Source organism: Coregonus clupeaformis, unplaced genomic scaffold, assembly GCF_020615455.1.
Source record: "Coregonus clupeaformis isolate EN_2021a unplaced genomic scaffold, ASM2061545v1 scaf1262, whole genome shotgun sequence".
Lineage (NCBI taxonomy): Eukaryota > Metazoa > Chordata > Actinopteri > Salmoniformes > Salmonidae > Coregonus > Coregonus clupeaformis.
In genome coordinates, this window is record NW_025534716.1 from 110,001 (window position 1) to 132,500 (window position 22,500).

A 22,500-nucleotide genomic window follows, 5' to 3' on the forward strand; every position below is an offset into this window, starting at 1 on the left:
ACATATTACTGTCTCTGTTAGTTTGGTTCTGTTACCTACTACTAGTCTGATGTCTTTAAGTTGAGCTGAACTAAATACATATTACTGTCTCTGTTAGTTTGGTTCTGTTACCTGCTACTAGTCTGATGTCTTTAAGTTGAGCTGAACTAAATACATATTACTGTCTCTGTTAGTTTGGTTCTGTTACCTGCTACTAGTCTGATGTCTTTAAGTTGAACTAAATACATATTACTGTCTCTGTTAGTTTGGTTCTGTTACCTGCTACTAGTCTGATGTCTTTAAGTTGAGCTGAACTAAATACATATTACTGTCTCTGTTAGTTTGGTTCTGTTACCTGCTACTAGTCTGATGTCTTTAAGTTGAGCTGAACTAAATACATATTACTGTCTCTGTTAGTTTGGTTATGTTACCTGCTACTAGTCTGATGTCTTTAAGTTGAGCTGAACTAAATACATATTACTGTCTCTGTTAGTTTGGTTCTGTTACCTGCTACTAGTCTGATGTCTTTAAGTTGAGCTGAACTAAATACATATTACTGTCTCTGTTAGTTTGGTTCTGTTACCTGCTACTAGTCTGATGTCTTTAAGTTGAGCTGAACTAAATACATATTACTGTCTCTGTTAGTTTGGTTATGTTACCTGCTACTAGTCTGATGTCTTTAAGTTGAGCTGAACTAAATACATATTACTGTCTCTGTTAGTTTGGTTCTGTTACCTGCTACTAGTCTGATGTCTTTAAGTTGAGCTGAACTAAATACATATTACTGTCTCTGTTAGTTTGGTTCTGTTACCTGCTACTAGTCTGATGTCTTTAAGTTGAGTTGAACTAAATACATGTTACTGTCTCTGTTAGTTTGGTTCTGTTACCTGCTACTAGTCTGATGTCTTTAAGTTGAGCTGAACTAAATACATATTACTGTCTCTGTTAGTTTGGTTCTGTTACCTGCTACTAGTCTGATGTCTTTAAGTTGAGCTGAACTAAATACATGTTACTGTCTCTGTTAGTTTGGTTCTGTTACCTGCTACTAGTCTGATGTCTTTAAGTTGAGCTGAACTAAATACATATTACTGTCTCTGTTAGTTTGGTTCTGTTACCTGCTACTAGTCTGATGTCTTTAAGTTGAGCTGAACTAAATACATATTACTGTCTCTGTTAGTTTGGTTCTGTTACCTACTACGTCATGAACAAATGTGTGATTCTGATCTATCTTTAGGTGATCACTTTGCAGTGGTTTATAAATATTTATGTTATTCTCTCGCTCTCTCTCTATCTCCCTCCCCCTCTCCCTCTCGCTCCTTCTCTCTCTCCCGTTATCTCTCTCTCTATCTCCTCCCCTCTCCTCTCGCTCCTTCTCTCTCTCCTTTATCTCTCTCTCTATCTCCCTCCCCCTCTCGCTCTTTCTCTGTCTCCCCTTTATCTCTCTCTCTCTCCATCCCCCTCTCCCTCTCGCTCCTTCTCTCTCTCCCTTTATCTCTCTCTCTATCTCCCTCCCCATTTCCCTCTCTCTCTATCTCTCTCCCTCCCTCTCTCTCTCTAGGTGATAACTCTGGAAGGTTGGGTAGACATCATGTACTATGTAATGGATGCTCACTCCTTCTACAACTTCATCTACTTTATATTCCTCATCATCGTGAGTATCACATGACTTTCAGACCACTTCAACTGGATTCAACTCTAGACAAACCAACTAGAATATCACATGACTTTCAGACCACTTCAACTGGATTCAACTCCAGACAAACCAACTAGAATATTGTATGACTTTCAGACTATTATGAATTCTCTGGATATGTTTAATAATCCTATTAGTATGTTTTTTCCATCAGCAATGGAATAATGAATATTAATCTTGTCGTGTGTATCTGTTGATGTGCCCTTGAGCTAGGCACTTAACCCTAATTGCTCCTGTAAGTCGCTCTGGATAATACTCTTCCTGGGGTTTATTATGGATCCCCATTAGTTCCTGCCAAGGCAGCAGCTACTCTTCCTGGGGTTTATTATGGATCCCCATTAGTTCCTGCCAAGGCAGCAGCTACTCTTCCTGGGGTTTATTATGGATCCCCATTAGTTCCTGCCAAGGCAGCAGCTACTCTTCCTGGGGTTTATTATGGATCCCCATTAGTTCCTGCCAAGGCAGCAGCTACTCTTCCTGGGGTTTATTATGGATCCCCATTAGTTCCTGCCAAGGCAGCAGCTACTCTTCCTGGGGTTTATTATGGATCCCCATTAGTTCCTGCCAAGGCAGCAGCTACTCTTCCTGGGGTTTATTATGGATCCCCATTAGTTCCTGCCAAGGCAGCAGCTGCTCTTCCTGGGGTTTATTAGGGATCCTAATTAGTTCCTGCCAAGGCAGCAGCTACTCTTCCTGGGGTTTATTATGGATCCCCATTAGTTCCTGCCAAGGCAGCAGCTACTCTTCCTGGGGTTTATTATGGATCCCCATTAGTTCCTGCCAAGGCAGCAGCTACTCTTCCTGGGGTTTATTATGGATCCCCATTAGTTCCTGCCAAGGCAGCAGCTACTCTTCCTGGGGTTTATTATGGATCCCCATTAGTTCCTGCCAAGGCAGCAGCTGCTCTTCCTGGGGTTTATTATGGATCCCCATTAGTTCCTGCCAAGGCAGCAGCTACTCTTCCTGGTGTTTATTATGGATCCCCATTAGTTCCTGCCAAGGCAGCAGCTACTCTTCCTGGGGTTTATTATGGATCCCCATTAGTTCCTGCCAAGGCAGCAGCTACTCTTCCTGGGGTTTATTATGGATCCCCATTAGTTCCTGCCAAGGCAGCAGCTACTCTTCCTGGGGTTTATTGTGGATCCCCATTAGTTCCTGCCAAGGCAGCAGCTACTCTTCCTGGGGTTTATTATGGATCCCCATTAGTTCCTGCCAAGGCAGCAGCTACTCTTCCTGGGGGTTTATTATGGATCCCCATTAGTTCCTGCCAAGGCAGCAGCTGCTCTTCCTGGGGTCCAGCAACATTAAGACAGTTATATACAGTTTAAAATATTACATGACATTACATTTAATAACACTTTACCCAATACATTTAGTGTGTTCCCTCAGGCCACTACTCCACTACATATTTACAATACAACATCCATGTGTACGTGTGTGTAGAGTGAGTGTCTTATCATGTGTCTGTGTGTGTGTCTCTTCACAGTCCCCGCTGTTCCATAAGGTGTATTTTAAATCTGATTCTACTGCTTCCATCAGTTACTTGATGTGGAATAGAGTTTCATGTAGTCATGGCTCTATGTAGTACTGTGCGCCTCCCAGAGTCTGTTCTGGACTTGGGGACTGTGAAGAGACCTCTGGTGGCATGTCTTGTGGGGTATGCATGGGTGTCCGAGCTGTGTGCCAGTAGTTTAAACAGTGAATGCTCGGTGCATTCAGCATGTCAACACTTACTACAAAAACAAATAATGATCAAGTCAATCTCTACTCCACTTTGAGCCAGGAGAGATTTACATGCATATTATACATTTTAGCTCTCCATGTACATTTAAGGGCCAGCCGTGCTGCCCTGTTCGGAGCCAATTGTAATTTTCCGAGGTCCCTCTTTGTGGCACCTGACCACATGACTGAACAGTAGTCTAGGTGCGACAAAACTAGGGCCTGTAGGACCTGCCTTGTTGATAGTGTTGTTAAGAATGTAGAGCAGCACTTTATTATGGACAGACTTCTCCCCATCTTAGCTACTGTTGTATCAATATGTTTTGACCATGACAGTTTACAATCCAGTTAGTCACCTCAACTTGCTCAATTTCCACATTATTCATTACAAGATTTAGTTGAGGTTTAGGGTTTAGTGAATGATTTGTCCCAAATACAATACTTTTGGTTTTTGAAATATTTAGGACTAACTTATTCCTTGCCACCCATTCTGAAACTAACTGCAGCTCTTTGTTAAGTGTTGCAGTCATTTCAGTCGCTGTAGTAGCTGACGTGTATAGTGTTGAGTCATCCGCATACATAGACACACTGGCTTTACTCAAAGCCACTGGCATGTCGTTAGTAAAGATTGAAAAGAAGTAAGGGGCCTAGACAGCTGCCCTGGGGAATTCCTGATTCTACCTGGATTATGTTGGAGAGGCTTCCATTAAAGAACACCCTCTGTGTTCTGTTAGACAGGTAACTCTTTATCCACAATATAACAGGGGGTGTAAAGCCATAACACATAAGTTTTTCCAGCATCAGACTATGATCGATAATGTCAAAAGCCACACTGAAGTCTAACAAAACAGCCCCCACAATCTTTTTATCATCAATTTCCAATCATCAGTCATTTGTGTCAGTGCTGTGCTTGTTGAATGTCCTTCCCTATAAGCATGCTGAAAGTCTGTTGTCAATTCGTTAACTGTAAAATAGCATTGTATCTGGTCAAACACCATTTTTTTCCAATAGTTTACTAAGGGTTGGTAACAGGCTGATTGGTCGGCTATTTGAGCCAGTAAAGGGGGCTTTAATATTCTTAGGTAGCGGAATTACTTTTGCTTCCCTCCAGGCCTGAGGGCACACACTTTCTATTAGGCTTAAATTGAAGATATGGCAAATAGGAGTGGCAATATCGTCCGCTATCATCCTCAGTAATTTTCCATCCAAGTTGTCAGACCCCGGTGGCTTGTCATTTTTGATAGACAACAATAATTTTTTCACTTCTTCCACACTCACTTTACGGAATTCAAAATTACAACGCTTTTCTTTCATAATTCGATCAGTTATACTTGGATGTGTAGTGTCAGCATTTGTTGAAAAATGAAAAAAAATATTTAAAGTAATTGGCAATATCAGTGGGTTTTATGATGAGTGAGCCATCTGATTCAATGAATGATGGAGCTTAGTTTGAGTTAGTAACTGGAATAAGCAATTTCATAAATGTGTCAAGTGCAGCGTCTGGTTGCTCCTCATTACACAACACAGACAAGCAAATATTATTTACATCAACAACATAGGAATCACTACAAAACGTATTGTATGACCTCTTATACACTATATTAGGCCCAGCCTTTGGAACTTTGGTTTTCCTAGATATGGCTACTATATTGTGATCACTAAGTCCAATGTATTTGGAAACTGCTTTAAAGCTCATTTCTGCAACATTAGTAAAGATGTGATCATCTTTAGCTCCGACAGTGCAGTAATATCTAACAAGTAATATCTAACAATTTCACAACATATACCCAATACACACAAATCTAAGTAAGGAATGGAATTTAAGAATATATACACATATGGACAAGCAATGACAGAGCGGCATGGACTAAGATACAGTAGAATATTATAGAATGCAGTATATACATATGAGATGAGTAGTGAAAGATATGTAAACATTATTAAAGTCAATAGATGTTGATGATTTCATTCCTGTACTGTTTGTAACTACCCTGGTAGGTTGACTGATAACCTGAACCAGGTTGCAGGCACCGGTTACAGTTTGAAGCTTTCTCTTGAGTGGGCAGCCTGAAAATATACCTGTTATCCAGATACTGACTGTTAGCACTTGGTGGTCTATAGCAGCTTCCCACCAGAATGGGCTTTAGGTGAGGCAGGTGAACCTGTAGCCATATTACTTCAAGCTTTACGGGAATGTGGTTCTGAATATGTATGTGTGTTGTCCTGGTAACTCTGTATGTGTGTTGTCCTGGTAACTCTGTATGTGTGTTGTCCTGGTAACTCTGTATGTGTGTTGTCCTGGTAACTCTGTGTGTGTGTTGTCCTGGTAACTCTGTGTGTGTGTTGTCCTTTTTACTCTGTGTGTGTGTGTGTGTTGTCACGGTAATTCTGTGTGTGTTGTCATGGTAACTTGTTGTCCCTCCCTCTCCAGGTGGGCTCGTTCTTCATGCTGAACCTGTGCCTGGTCGTCATAGCAACCCAGTTCTCAGAGACAAAGCAGCGTGAGAACGCCCTGATGAGGTCCGAGCATCGAGCCCGTTACCTCAGCAACGCCTCACTCTGGCTTCCTATCAGGAGCCGGGGTCCTGCTACGAGGAAATACTGCGATACGTCGGACACCTGTACCGTAAACTGACTCGCAGGGCAGCCCGGGCCGTCACACACTGCCTCACACACACACCTCCCTGCCCCTGTCCCCATGGGAACACACACCCAAAGGAGAGGTGAACGGACTGTGCCAATCGGCACTCGGGACACGCCCATGATGTCTTCCACCTCGCTCATCCTCCTCCTCCTCTTCCTCGTCCGTCTAACTGCGGGGGGGGGACGAGTAACGGGGGACGAGGGGGGAGGGGCAGGGGGTTAAACTACCCATCTATCTACCCCCGCGACCTCTATGACCTGCCCCTGACCCCTGACCCCAGTCACACCGTCAACGGGGAGGCGCTCAGCAAACTGCAGCAACTGGTGTTCGAACGCCGTAAGAGTGAGTCTGCGTGGGGCGTGTGTGTGTGTGTGTGTGTGTGTGTGTGTGTGTGTGTGTGTGTGTGATTCTAGTAACGTCTTTCTCTCTCCAGGTGTGTGTGTCGGCAGTCTGGCGTTACCGTTGTCAGGGGCAGAGCACAGTGAGTCGTTGCCGTGCCCCTACCGCGTCCATGACGACCAGCTTAGTGACAAAAACCATGCCGATTTTGAACCTAGCAACCGGCGCCATGGCAACCAGACCCCTTGCCGCGGCGACCAGAGCCCTCGCCGCGGCGACATCCTTCGGCGCGTTGATGGACAGGCCCTAGGGCCAATCAGAGGCCTAGTTGGGTGGTGGTGGGCGGAGCTACAGGCCAGGTTGGAGCATGTAAGACTGTAGGACTTATTGATGATGTCACTGATCATATAGTTAGACTGATCTGATCTATACCTGGGTTTTAGATATTGGATGATATTACATATAGTTAGACTGATCTGATCTATACCTGGGTTTTAGATATTGGGATGATATTACATATAGTTAGACTGATCTGATCTATACCTGGGTTTTAGATATTGGATGATATTACATATAGTTAGACTGATCTGATCTATACCTGGGTTTTAGATATTGGATGATATTACATATAGTTAGACTGATCTGATCTATACCTGGGTTTTAGATATTGGATGATATTACATGTTATGTTTATCTTTCTGCATGCATGTGAGAAATGCGCCTTACAAATTAAGTGAATTATTATTATTATTATTATTATTATTATTATTATTATTATTATTATTATTATTATTATTATTATTATTATATGTACTGAGATGTTCAAATAAACCCTGCACCCTAACCCCTGCTCCCTAACCCCTACCCCCTGCACCCTAACCCCTCTAGGTGGTGAGCAGTAAATACTTCAACAGAGGGATCATGATCTCAATCCTCATCAACACTCTCAGTATGGGGATAGAGTTTCACCAACAGGTATTGGGGACGGGGGGACGGGGGAGACGGGGGGACGGGGGGCGGGGGGGGTTCTTAGTGTGTGTGTTCTTTGTGTGTGTGTGTGTTCTTTGTGTGTGTGTAATCAGAAGATGTGTGTTTGTGTGTGTGTGTAATCAGAAGTTGTGTGTTTGTGTGTGTGTGTGTGTAATCAGAAGTTGTGTGTTTGTGTGTGTGTGTGTGGAATCAGAAGTTGTGTGGGTAATCATGTGATTTTATGGACGGATTAACAAGCTCCTAATCAACACCCTGATGAGGCTAGCAGCTGTACCCTCAGAGTGTGTGTTCTCAGTGTGTATGCTGGTGTGTGTTATGTGTGTGTGTGTGTGTGTGTGTGTGTGTTCTCAGTGTGTATGCTGGTGTGTTCTGTGTGTGTGTGTGTGTGTGTGTTCTCAGTACGTTTGTGTACGTGTGTTCTGTGTCGGTGATGGGCTCTTTTCCCATGTGTGTGTGTGAGGCGGGGGGGGGGGTTACAGGGCTTGAGGTGTTAATTAAAGTGTGACCCTCAGTGTGAGAGGAGGGGATAGAGTGTGTGTGTGTTCATGCATATTCTCGGTGCGTCTGTGTTTTCCTAGTGTCGGCGTCAGCAGTCTGACCCCATAGAAACGGTTCAGCATGATGCCGGTAGGAGACAGTATCTGTTCTGACCTCTACTCACCCTATAGACTGGAGAATTACAACTAGCCTAGAACCCAAATCCTCATCACCAACTGGCCCTATAGACTGGAGAATTACAACTAGCCTAGAACCCAAATCCTCATCACCAACTGGCCCTATAGACTGGAGAATTACAACTAGCCTAGAACCCAAATCCTCATCACCAACTGGCCCTATAGACTGGAGAATTACAACTAGCCTAGAACCCAAATCCTCATCACCAACTGGCCCTATAGACTGGAGAATTACAACTAGCCTAGAACCCAAATCCTCATCACCAACTGGCCCTATAGACTGGAGAATTACAACTAGCCTAGAACCCAAATCCTCATCACCAACTGGCCCTATAGACTGGAGAATTACAACTAGCCTAGAACCCAAATCCTCATCACCAACTGGCCCTATAGACTGGAGAATTACAACTAGCCTAGAACCCAAATCCTCATCACCAACTGGCCCTATAGACTGGAGAATTACAACTAGCCTAGAACCCAAATCCTCATCACCAACTGGCCCTATAGACTGGAGAATTACAACTAGCCTAGAACCCAAATCCTCATCACCAACTGGCCCTATAGACTGGAGAATTACAACTAGCCTAGAACCCAAATCCTCATCACCAACTGGCCCTATAGACTGGAGAATTACAACTAGCCTAGAACCCAAATCCTCATCACCAACTGGCCCTATAGACTGGAGAATTACAACTAGCCTAGAACCCAAATCCTCATCACCAACTGGCCCTATAGACTGGAGAATTACAACTAGCCTAGAACCCAAATCCTCATCACCAACTGGCCCTATAGACTGGAGAATTACAACTAGCCTAGAACCCAAATCCTCATCACCAACTGGCCCTATAGACTGGAGAATTACAACTAGCCTAGAACCCAAATCCTCATCACCAACTGGCCCTATAGACTGGAGAATTACAACTAGCCTAGAACCCAAATCCTCATCACCAACTGGCCCTATAGACTGGAGAATTACAACTAGCCTAGAACCCAAATCCTCATCACCAACTGGCCCTATAGACTGGAGAATTACAACTAGCCTAGAACCCAAATCCTCATCACCAACTGACCCTATAGACTGGAGAATTACAACTAGCCTAGAACCCAAATCCTCATCACCAACTGGCCCTATAGACTGGAGAATTACAACTAGCCTAGAACCCAAATCCTCATCACCAACTGGCCCTATAGACTGGAGAATTACAACTAGCCTAGAACCCAAATCCTCATCACCAACTGGCCCTATAGACTGGAGAATTACAACTAGCCTAGAACCCAAATCCTCATCACCAACTGGCCCTATAGACTGGAGAATTACAACTAGCCTAGAACCCAAATCCTCATCACCAACTGGCCCTATAGACTGGAGAATTACAACTAGCCTAGAACCCAAATCCTCATCACCAACTGGCCCTATAGACTGGAGAATTACAACTAGCCTAGAACCCAAATCCTCATCACCAACTGGCCCTATAGACTGGAGAATTACAACTAGCCTAGAACCCAAATCCTCATCACCAACTGGCCCTATAGACTGGAGAATTACAACTAGCCTAGAACCCAAATCCTCATCACCAACTGACCCTATAGACTGGAGAATTACAACTAGCCTAGAACCCAAATCCTCATCACCAACTGGCCCTATAGACTGGAGAATTACAACTAGCCTAGAACCCAAATCCTCATCACCAACTGGCCCTATAGACTGGAGAATTACAACTAGCCTAGAACCCAAATCCTCATCACCAACTGACCCTATAGACTGGAGAATTACAACTAGCCTAGAACCCAAATCCTCATCACCAACTGGCCCTATAGACTGGAGAATTACAACTAGCCTAGAACCCAAATCCTCATCACCAACTGGCCCTATAGACTGGAGAATTACAACTAGCCTAGAACCCAAATCCTCATCACCAACTGGCCCTATAGACTGGAGAATTACAACTAGCCTAGAACCCAAATCCTCATCACCAACTGGCCCTATAGACTGGAGAATTACAACTAGCCTAGAACCCAAATCCTCATCACCAACTGGCCCTATAGACTGGAGAATTACAACTAGCCTAGAACCCAAATCCTCATCACCAACTGGCCCTATAGACTGGAGAATTACAACTAGCCTAGAACCCAAATCCTCATCACCAACTGGCCCTATAGACTGGAGAATTACAACTAGCCTAGAACCCAAATCCTCATCACCAACTGGCCCTATAGACTGGATAATTACAACTAGCCTAGAACCCAAATCCTCATCACCAACTGGCCCTATAGACTGGAGAATTACAACTAGCCTAGAACCCAAATCCTCATCACCAACTGGCCCTATAGACTGGAGAATTACAACTAGCCTAGAACCCAAATCCTCATCACCAACTGGCCCTATAGACTGGAGAATTACAACTAGCCTAGAACCCAAATCCTCATCACCAACTGGCCCTATAGACTGGAGAATTACAACTAGCCTAGAACCCAAATCCATAGGATATATATAACTATATAGTAATAATATATATATTAATAATAATATATATAGTAACTATATATACAACTATATAGTAGTACTGCCACACTGCAGTACTACTATAACCCAGACACAGTATACTGTCTCCTACTGGCCACACTGCAGTACTACTATAACCCAGACACAGTATACTGTCTCCTACTGGCCACACTGCAGTACTACTATAACCCAGACACAGTATACTGTCTCCTACTGGCCACACTGCAGTACTACTATAACCCAGACACAGTATACTGTCTCCTACTGGCCACACTGCAGTACTACTATAACCCAGACACAGTATACTGTCTCCTACTGGCCACACTGCGGTACTACTATAACCCAGACACAGTATAATGTCTCCTACTGGCCACACTGCATTACCACTATAACCCAGACACAGTATACTGTCTCCTACTGGCCACACTGCAGACATATAACCCAGACACAGTATACTGTCCCCTACTGGCCACACTGCGGTACTACTATAACCCAGACACAGTATACTGTCTCCTACTGGCCACACTGCAGTACCACTATAACCCAGACACAGTATACTGTCTCCTACTGGCCACACTGCAGTACCACTATAACCCAGACACAGTATACTGTCTCCTACTGGCCACACTGCAGTACCACTATAACCCAGACACAGTATACTGTCTCCTACTGGCCACACTGCAGACATATAACCCAGACACAGTATACTGTCTCCTACTGGCCACACTGCAGACATATAACCCAGACACAGTGTACTGTCTCCTACTGGCCACACTGCAGTACTACTATAACCCAGACACAGTATACTGTCTCCTACTGGCCACACTGCAGTACTACTATAACCCAGACACAGTATACTGTCTCCTACTGGCCACACTGCAGTACTACTATAACCCAGACACAGTATACTGTCTCCTACTGGCCACACTGCAGACATATAACCCAGACACAGTATACTGTCTCCTACTGGCCACACTGCAGTACTACTATAACCCAGACACAGTATACTGCCTCCTACTGGCCACACTGCAGTACCGCTATAACCCAGACACAGTATACTGTCTCCTACTGGCCACACTGCAGTACTACTATAACCCAGACACAGTATACTGTCTCCTACTGGCCACACTGCAGTACCACTATAACCCAGACACAGTATACTGTCTCCTACTGGCCACACTGCAGTACCACTATAACCCAGACACAGTATACTGTCTCCTACTAGCCACACTGCAGTACTACTATAACCCAGACACAGTAGACTGTCTCCTACTGGCCACACTGCAGTACTACTATAACCCAGACACAGTATACTGTCTCCTACTGGCCACACTGCAGTACTACTATAACCCAGACACAGTAGACTGTCTCCTACTGGCCACACTGCAGTACTACTATAACCCAGACACAGTATACTGTCTCCTACTGGCCACACTGCAGACATATAACCCAGACACAGTATACTGTCTCCTACTGGCCACACTGCAGTACTACTATAACCCAGACACAGTATACTATCTCCTACTGGCCACACTGCGGTACTACTATAACCCAGACACAGTATACTGTCTCCTACTGGCCACACTGCGGTACTACTATAACCCAGACACAGTATACTGTCTCCTACTGGCCACACTGCAGACATATAACCCAGACACAGTATACTGTCTCCTACTGGCCCCACTGCAGTACTACTATAACCCAGACACAGTATACTGTCTCCTACTGGCCACACTGCAGTACCACTATAACCCAGACACAGTATACTGTCTCCTACTGGCCACACTGCAGTACTACTATAACCCAGACACAGTATACTGTCTCCTACTGGCCACACTGCAGACATATAACCCAGACACAGTATACTGTCTCCTACTGGCCACACTGCAGACATATAACCCAGACACAGTATACTGTCTCCTACTGGCCACACTGCAGTACCACTATAACCCAGACACAGTATACTGTCTCCTACTGGCCACACTGCAGTACCACTATAACCCAGACACAGTATACTGTCTCCTACTGGCAACACTGCGGTACCACTATAACCCAGACACAGTATACTGTCTCCTACTGGCCACACTGCAGACATATAACCCAGACACAGTATACTGTCTCCTACTGGCCACACTGCAGACATATAACCCAGACACAGTATACTGTCTCCTACTGGCCACACTGCAGTACCACTATAACCCAGACACAGTATACTGTCTCCTTCTGGCCACACTGCAGTACCACTATAACCCAGACACAGTATACTGTCTCCTACTGGCCACACTGCAGTACCACTATAACCCAGACACAGTATACTGTCTCCTACTGGCCACACTGCAGTACCACTATAACCCAAACACAGTATACTGTCTCCTACTGGCCACACTGCAGTATCACTATAACCCAGACGCAGTATACTGTCTCCTACTGGCCACACTGCAGTACCACTATAACCCAGACACAGTATACTGTCTCCTACTGGCCACACTGCAGTACTACTATAACCCAGACACAGTATACTGTCTCCTACTGGCCACACTGCAGTACCACTATAACCCAGACACAGTATACTGTCTCCTACTGGCCACACTGCAGTACCACTATAACCCAGACACAGTATACTGTCTCCTACTGGCCACACTGCAGTACTACTATAACCCAGACACAGTATACTGTCTCCTACTGGCCACACTGCAGTACTACTATAACCCAGACACAGTATACTGTCTCCTACTGGCCACACTGCGGTACTGCTATAACCCAGACACAGTATACTGTCTCCTACTGGCCACACTGCAGTACCACTATAACCCAGACACAGTATACTGTCTCCTACTGGCCACACTGCGGTACCACTATAACCCAGACACAGTATACTGTCTCCTACTGGCCACACTGCAGTACTACTATAACCCAGACACAGTATACTGTCTCCTACTGGCCACACTGCAGTACTACTATAACCCAGACACAGTATACTGTCTCCTACTGGCCACACTGCAGTACTACTATAACCCAGACAAAGTATACTGTCTCCTACTGGCCACACTGCAGACATATAACCCAGACACAGTATACTGTCTCCTACTGGCCACACTGCAGTACTACTATAACCCAGACACAGTATACTGTCTCCTACTGGCCACACTGCGGTACCACTATAACCCAGACACAGTATACTGTCTCCTACTGGCCACACTGCGGTACTACTATAACCCAGACACAGTATACTGTCTCCTACTGGCCACACTGCGGTACCACTATAACCCAGACACAGTATACTGTCTCCTACTGGCCACACTGCGGTACTACTATAACCCAGACACAGTATACTGTCTCCTACTGGCCACACTGCAGTACCACTATAACCCAGACACAGTATACTGTCTCCTACTGGCCACACTGCAGTACTGCTATAACCCAGACACAGTATACTGACTCCTACTGGCCACACTGCAGTACTACTATAACCCAAACACAGTATACTGTCTCCTACTGGCCACACTGCGGTACTACTATAACCCAGACACAGTATACTGTCTCCTACTGGCCACACTGTGGTACTACTATAACCCAGACACAGAATACTGTCTCCTACTGGCCACACTGCAGTACTACTATAACCCAGACACAGTATACTGTCTCCTACTGGCCACACTGCAGTACTACTATAACCCAGACACAGTATACTGTCTCCTACTGGCCACACTGCAGTACTACTATAACCCAGACACAGTATACTGTCTCCTACTGGCCACACTGCAGTACTACTATAACCCAGACACAGTATACTGTCTCCTACTGGCCACACTGCAGTACTACTATAACCCAGACACAGTATACTGTCTCCTACTGGCCACACTGCGGTACTACTATAACCCAGACACAGTATACTGTCTCCTACTGGCCACACTGCAGTACTACTATAACCCAGACACAGTATACTGTCTCCTACTGGCCACACTGCAGTACTACTATAACCCAGACACAGTATACTGTCTCCTACTGGCCACACTGCAGTACTACTATAACCCAGACACAGTATACTGTCTCCTACTGGCCACACTGCAGTACTACTATAACCCAGACACAGTATACTGTCTCCTACTGGCCACACTGCGGTACTACTATAACCCAGACACAGTATACTGTCTCCTACTGGCCACACTGCAGTACTACTATAACCCAGACACAGTATACTGTCTCCTACTGGCCACACTGCGGTACTACTATAACCCAGACACAGTATACTGTCTCCTACTGGCCACACTGCAGTACTACTATAACCCAGACACAGTATACTGTCTCCTACTGGCCACACTGCAGTACTACTATAACCCAGACACAGTATACTGTCTCCTACTGGCCACACTGCAGTACTACTATAACCCAGACACAGTATACTGTCTCCTACTGGCCACACTGCAGTACCACTATAACCCAGACACAGTATACTGTCTCCTACTGGCCACACTGCAGTACTACTATAACCCAGACACAGTATACTGTCTCCTACTGGCCACACTGCAGTACTACTATAACCCAGACACAGTATACTGTCTCCTACTGGCCACACTGCAGTACTACTATAACCCAGACACAGTATACTGTCTCCTACTGGCCACACTGCAGTACTACTATAACCCAAACACAGTATACTGTCTCCTACTGGCCACACTGCAGTACTACTATAACCCAGACACAGTATACTGTCTCCTACTGGCCCCACTGCGGTACCACTATAACCCAGACACAGTATACTGTCTCCTACTGGCCACACTGCGGTACTGCTATAACCCAGACACAGTATACTGTCTCCTACTGGCCACACTGCGGTACCGCTATAACCCAGACACAGTATACTGTCTCCTACTGGCCACACTGCAGTACCACTATAACCCAGACACAGTATACTGTCTCCTACTGGCCACACTGCAGTATTACTATAACCCAGACACAGTATACTGTCTCCTACTGGCCACACTGCAGTACCACTATAACCCAGACACAGTATACTGTCTCCTACTGGCCACACTGCAGTACTACTATAACCCAGACACAGTATACTGTCTCCTACTGGCCACACTGCGGTACTACTATAACCCAGACACAGTATACTGTCTCCTACTGGCCACACTGCAGTACCACTATAACCCAGACACAGTATACTGTCTCCTACTGGCCACACTGCGGTACTACTATAACCAAGACACAGTATACTGCTTCCTACTGGCCACACTGCAGTACCACTATAACCCAGACACAGTATACTGTCTCCTACTGGCCACACTGCAGTACTACTATAACCCAGACACAGTATACTGTCTCCTACTGGCCACACTGCGGTACTACTATAACCCAGACACAGTATACTGTCTCCTACTGGCCACACTGCAGTACTACTATAACCCAGACACAGTATACTGTCTCCTACTGGCCACACTGCAGACATATAACCCAGACACAGTATACTGTCTCCTACTGGCCACACTGCAGTACTACTATAACCCAGACACAGTAGACTGTCTCCTACTGGCCACACTGCAGTACTACTATAACCCAGACACAGTAGACTGTCTCCTACTGGCCACACTGCAGTATTTCCATTAACTGCCAGCCACCATTTTAAAGAACTGGAGGCCTATAACATTGCTCTGTTCATATTACTAAAGTCAAGAGGTTAAAGAGTCTTATTTTTGTTGTTGACATATTTCCCCTCCCTCCCCTCCCTCCCTCCCACCCTCCCTCCCTCCCTCCCTCCCTCCCTCCCTCCCCTCCCCTCCCTCCTCCCCCTCCTCCCTCCCTCCCCTCTCCTCCCTCCCTCCCTCCCTCCCTCCCCCTAGCCCCAGGAGCTGACTGACATCCTAGAGATCAGTAATCTAGTGTTCACCAGTCTCTTTAGTCTGGAGATGCTATTGAAGCTGCTGGCCTTTGGACTCTTCGGCTATATCAACAACCCATACAACAGTTTTGACAGCGTCATCGTCATCATCAGGTGTGTGATTCTGTGTTTCCGGGAAATATTTGAATGTAGCATGCACCAAACTTTTTCCAGGATATAATGCTTGGTGCTAAACTAGCTGTATCTTGCTGCTCGATGCTAATCTAGCTGTATCTTGCTGCTCGATGCTAAACTAGCTCTATCTTGCTGCTCGATGCTAATCTAGCTGTATCTTGCTGCTCGATGCTAAACTAGCTGTATCTTGCTGCTCGATGCTAATCTAGCTGTATCTTGCTGCTCGTTGCTAAACTAGCTGTATCTTGCTGCTCGATGCTAATCTAGCTGTATCTTGCTGCTCGATGCTAATCTAGCTGTATCTTGCTGCTCGATGCTAAACTAGCTGTATCTTGCTGCTCGATGCTAAACTAGCTGTATCTTGCTGCTCGATTCTAATCTAGCTGTATCTTGCTGCTCGATGCTAAACTAGCTGTATCTTGCTGCTCGATGCTAAACTAGCTGTATCTTGCTTCTCGATGCTAATCTAGCTGTATCTTGCTGCTCGATGCTAATCTAGCTGTATCTTGCTGCTCGATGCTAAACTAGCTGTATCTTGCTGCTCGATGCTAAACTAGCTGTATCTTGCTGCTCGATGCTAAACTAGCTGTATCTTGCGGCTCGATGCTAAACTAGCTGTATCTTGCTGCTTGATACTAAGCTCGCTATAACTTCCTGTTTCGATTGCTAAGCTAGCTATAACTTGCGGCTCGATGCTAACCCATACGGAAAAATAATATATTGATAAAAATACAAATGTAAAAGACAGATATCTAAATATACACTATATATACAGCAGTATGTGGACACCCCTTCAAATTAGTGGATTCGGCTATATCAGCCACACCCGTTGCTGACAAGCTTATAAAATCGAGCACCGCCGCCATGCAATCTCCATAGACAAACATTTACAGTAGAATGGCCCATACTGAAGCGCTTAGTGACTTTCAGCGTGGCACCGTCATAGGATGCCCTGCTAGAGCTGCCCCGGTCAACTGATAGGATGCCCTGCTAGAGCTGCCCCGGTCAACTGATAGGATGCCCTGCTAGAGCTGCCCCGGTCAACTGATAGGATGCCCTGCTAGAGCTGCCCCGGTCAACTGATAGGATGCCCTGCTAGAGCTGCCCCGGTCAACTGATAGGATGCCCTGCTAGAGCTGCCCCGGTCAACTGATAGGATGCCCTGCTAGAGCTGCCCCGGTCAACTGATAGGATGCCCTGCTAGAGCTGCCCCGGTCAACTGATAGGATGCCCTGCTAGAGCTGCCCCGGTCAACTGATAGGGCTGTTATTGTGAAGTGGAAACGTCTCGGAGCAACAACGGCTCAGCCTCGAAGTGGTAGGCCACACCAAGCTCACAGAACGGGACCGCCGAGTGCTGAAGCGCGTAGCGCGTCAAGATCGTCTGTCCTTGGTTGCAACACTCTGGAAGCAACATCAGCACAATAACTGTTTTGTCGGGAGCTTCATGAAATGGGTTTCCATGGCCAAGCAGCCGCACACAAGCCTAAGATCAACATGTGCAATGCCAAGCGTCGTCTGGAGTGGTGTAAAACTCGCCGCCGTTGGACTCATTCTCTGGAGTGATGAATCACGCTTCACCATCTGGCAGTCTGACGGACTAATCTGGGTTTGGCGGATGCCAGGAGAACGCTACCTGCCCCAATGCATAGAGCCAGCTGTAAAGTTTGGCGGAGGAGGAATAATGGTCTGGGGCTGTTTTTCATGGTTCAGGCTAGGCCCCTTAGTTCCAGTGAAGGGAAATCTTAACGCTGCAGCATACAATGACATTCTAGACGATTCTGTGCTTCCAAACTTTGTGGCAAACAGTTTGGGGAAGGACCTTTCCTGTTTCAGCATGACAATGCCCCCCGTGCACAACGCGAGGTCCATACAGAAATGGTTTGTCGAGACCCGGTGTGGAAGAACTTGACTAGCCTGCACAGAGCCCTGACCTCAACCCCAGTGGAAGAACTTCACTGGCACAATAGAACGCTGTGCTATACTTTGAAAAGTCTGAATGAATGACTGACGACTGACCAACTAAAAAAGAGTGCTTGCAATTGCCATGACGCTTTCTGTGTTTCTCTCAAAGTGTATGGGAGATCGTTGGGCAGGCGGACGGCGGTCTGTCAGTCCTGCGTACCTTCCGTCTGCTACGGGTCCTAAAGCTGGTCAGGTTCCTGCCCGCCCTGCGCAGACAGCTGGTGGTTCTGATGAAGACCATGGACAACGTAGCCACCTTCTGCATGCTCCTCATGCTGTTCATCTTCATCTTCAGGTATGTAGATACCTTCTGCATGCTCCTCATGCTGTTCATCTTCATATTCAGGTATGTAGATACCTTCTGATGCTCAAGGTCTACATCTTCATATTCAGGTATGTAGATACCTTCTGTTCCTCAAGGTCTACATCTTCATATTCAGGTATGTAGATACCTTCTGATCCTCAAGGTCTACATCTTCATATTCAGGTATGTAGATACCTTCTGCATGCTCCTCATGCTGTTCATCTTCATATTCAGGTATGTAGATACCTTCTGTTCCTCAAGGTCTACATCTTCATATTCAGGTATGTAGATACCTTCTGATCCTCAAGGTCTACATCTTCATATTCAGGTATGTAGATACCTTCTGTTCCTCAAGGTCTACATCTTCATATTCAGGTATGTAGATACCTTCTGATCCTCAAGGTCTACATCTTCATATTCAGGTATGTAGATACCTTCTGCATGCTCCTCATGCTGTTCATCTTCATATTCAGGTATGTAGATACCTTCTGATCCTCAAGGTCTACATCTTCATATTCAGGTATGTAGATACCTTCTGATCCTCAAGGTCTACATCTTCATATTCAGGTATGTAGATACCTTCTGCTGCTCATGCTGTTCATCTTCATATTCAGGTATGTAGATACCTTCTGCTCCTCATGCTGTTCATCTTCATATTCAGGTATGTAGATACCTTCTGCTCCTCATGCTGTTCATCTTCATATTCAGGTATGTAGATACCTTCTGCTCCTCATGCTGTTCATCTTCATATTCAGGTATGTAGATACCTTCTGCTGCTCATGCTGTTCATCTTCATATTCAGGTATGTAGATACCTTCTGCTCCTCATGCTGTTCATCTTCATATTCAGGTATGTAGATACCTTCTGCATGCTCCTCATGCTGTTCATCTTCATATTCAGGTATGTAGATACCTTCTGCTCCTCATGCTGTTCATCTTCATATTCAGGTATGTAGATACCTTCTGCATGCTCCTCATGCTGTTCATCTTCATATTCAGGTATGTAGATACCTTCTGTTCCTCATGCTGTTCATCTTCATATTCAGGTATGTAGATACCTTCTGCTCCTCATGCTGTTCATCTTCATATTCAGGTATGTAGATACCTTCTGCTCCTCATGCTGTTCATCTTCATATTCAGGTATGTAGATACCTTCTGCTCCTCATGCTGTTCATCTTCATATTCAGGTATGTAGATACCTTCTGCATGCTCCTCATGCTGTTCATCTTCATATTCAGGTATGTAGATACCTTCTGCTCCTCATGCTGTTCATCTTCATATTCAGGTATGTAGATACCTTCTGCTCCTCATGCTGTTCATCTTCATATTCAGGTATGTAGATACCTTCTGCTGCTCAAGGTCTTCATATTCAGGTATGTAGATACCTTCTGCTGCTCAAGGTCTTCATATTCAGGTATGTAGATACCTTCTGCTGCTCAAGGTCTTCATATTCAGGTATGTAGATACCTTCTGATGCTCGAGGTCTTCATATTCAGGTATGTAGATACCTTCTGATGCTCGAGGTCTTCATATTCAGGTATGTAGATACCTTCTGATGCTCGAGGTCTTCATATTCAGGTATGTAGATACCTTCTGATGCTCGAGGTCTTCATATTCAGGTATGTTGTCAGGTCTTAGATGACTTGATGATACAGTATTAGCTGAATAACTGGAGGCGTGTAGCATTGCATTCCCATTGAGCCTCGTGTCATATTAATCTATATATCATGTGTGTGTATTTAATGTGTGTGTGTGTGTGTGTGTGTGTGTATATAATGTGTGTGTATATGATGTGTGTGTATATGATATGTGTGTATATGATGTGTGTGTATATAATGTGTGTGTATATAGTGTGTGTGTGTGTGTGTGTGTGTGTGTGTATATAATGTGTGTGTGTATAATGTGTGTATATAGTGTGTGTGTGTGTATATAATGTGTGTGTGTATATAGTGTGTATATAGTGTGTGTGTGTGTGTATATAATGTGTGTGTGTATATAGTGTGTATATAGTGTGTGTGTGTGTGTATATAATGTGTGTGTGTATATAGTGTGTATATAGGTGTGTGTGTGTGTATATAATGTGTGTGTGTATATAGTGTGTATATAGTGTGTGTGTGTGTGTATATAATGTGTGTGTGTATATAGTGTGTATATAGTGTGTGTGTGTGTGTATATAATGTGTGTGTGTATATAGTGTGTATATAGTGTGTGTGTGTGTGTATATAATGTGTGTGTATATATAGTGTGTGTATATCAATCAAATTCAATCAATCACATTTTATTTATAAAGCCCCTTTTACAGCAGCAGATGTCACAAAGTGCTATACAGAAACCCAGCCTAAAACCCCAAACAGCAAGCAATGCAGATGTAGAAGCACAGTGGCTAGGAATAACTCCCTAGAAAGGCAGGAACCTAGGAAGAAACCTAGAGAGGAACCAGGCTCTGAGGGGTGGCCAGTCCCCTTCTGGCTGTGCCGGGTGGAGATTATAACAGTACATGGCCATTAAGGCCAGATTTTTCTCCAAGATGTTCAAACAATTATAGATGACCAGCAGGGTCAAATAATAATAACAGTGGTTGTAGAGGTTGCAACAGGTCAGTACCTCAGGAGTAAATGTCACTTGGCTTTTCATAGCCGAGCATTCAGAGGTTGAAATAGCAGGTGCGGTAGAGAGAGAGAGTTGAAAACAGCAGGTCTGGGACAAGGTAGCACGTCCGGTCAGGGTTCCATAGCCACAGGCAGAAGAGTTGAAACTGGAGTAGCAGCATGTATATAATGTGTGTGTATATATAATGTTGTGTATATAATGTTCTGTATATAATGTTGTGTATATAATGTTGTCTATGTTGCAGTATCCTAGGCATGCATCTGTTTGGCTGTAAGTTTGGTCTGAAGCTGGACAGTGGAGAAACGCTACCTGACAGGAAGAACTTTGACTCACTGCTCTGGGCTATCGTCACTGTGTTCCAGGTACACATAAACACACACACACTCACACACAGAGACACAGAGACACACACAGAGACAGAGACACACACACAGAGACAGTAACACACACACAGAGACAGAGACACACACACAGAGACAGTAACACACACACAGAGACAGAGACACACACACAGAGACAGTAACACACACACAGAGACAGAGACACACACAGAGACAGAGACACACACACAGAGACAGAGACACACACACAGAGACAGAGACACACACACAGAGACAGAGACACACACACAGAGACAGAGACACACACACAGAGACAGAGACACACACAGAGACAGAGACACACACAGAGACAGTAACACACACACACAGAGACAGAGACACACACACAGAGACAGAGACACACACACAGAGACAGAGACACACACACAGAGACAGAGACACACACAGAGACAGTAACACACACACAGAGACAGAGACACACACACAGAGACAGAGACACACACACAGAGACAGAGACACACACACAGAGACAGAGACACACACAGAGACAGTAACACACACACAGAGACAGAGACACACACAGAGACAGAGACAGAGACACACACAGAGACAGAGACACACACAGAGACAGAGACAGAGACACACACAGAGACAGAGACAGAGACACACACAGAGACAGAGACACACACACAGAGACAGTAACACACACACAGAGACAGAGACAC

The 22,500-nt window shown here is 45.1% G+C and overlaps 1 protein-coding gene across 1 annotated transcript in view; it reads left to right on the top strand.

The window, feature by feature from the left end:
* LOC121560038 (voltage-dependent T-type calcium channel subunit alpha-1H-like) overlaps positions 1-22,500 on the top strand; it is a 106,171-nt gene that overhangs the window by 66,893 nt on the left and 16,778 nt on the right. Inside the window, 9 exon segments of the mRNA XM_045217875.1 lie at positions 1,538-1,630; positions 5,823-5,940; positions 5,943-6,114; positions 6,316-6,377; positions 6,469-6,743; positions 7,263-7,349; positions 16,385-16,536; positions 18,631-18,816; positions 21,679-21,796. Coding sequence (XP_045073810.1) covers positions 1,538-1,630; positions 5,823-5,940; positions 5,943-6,114; positions 6,316-6,377; positions 6,469-6,743; positions 7,263-7,349; positions 16,385-16,536; positions 18,631-18,816; positions 21,679-21,796 — 1,263 coding nt within the window.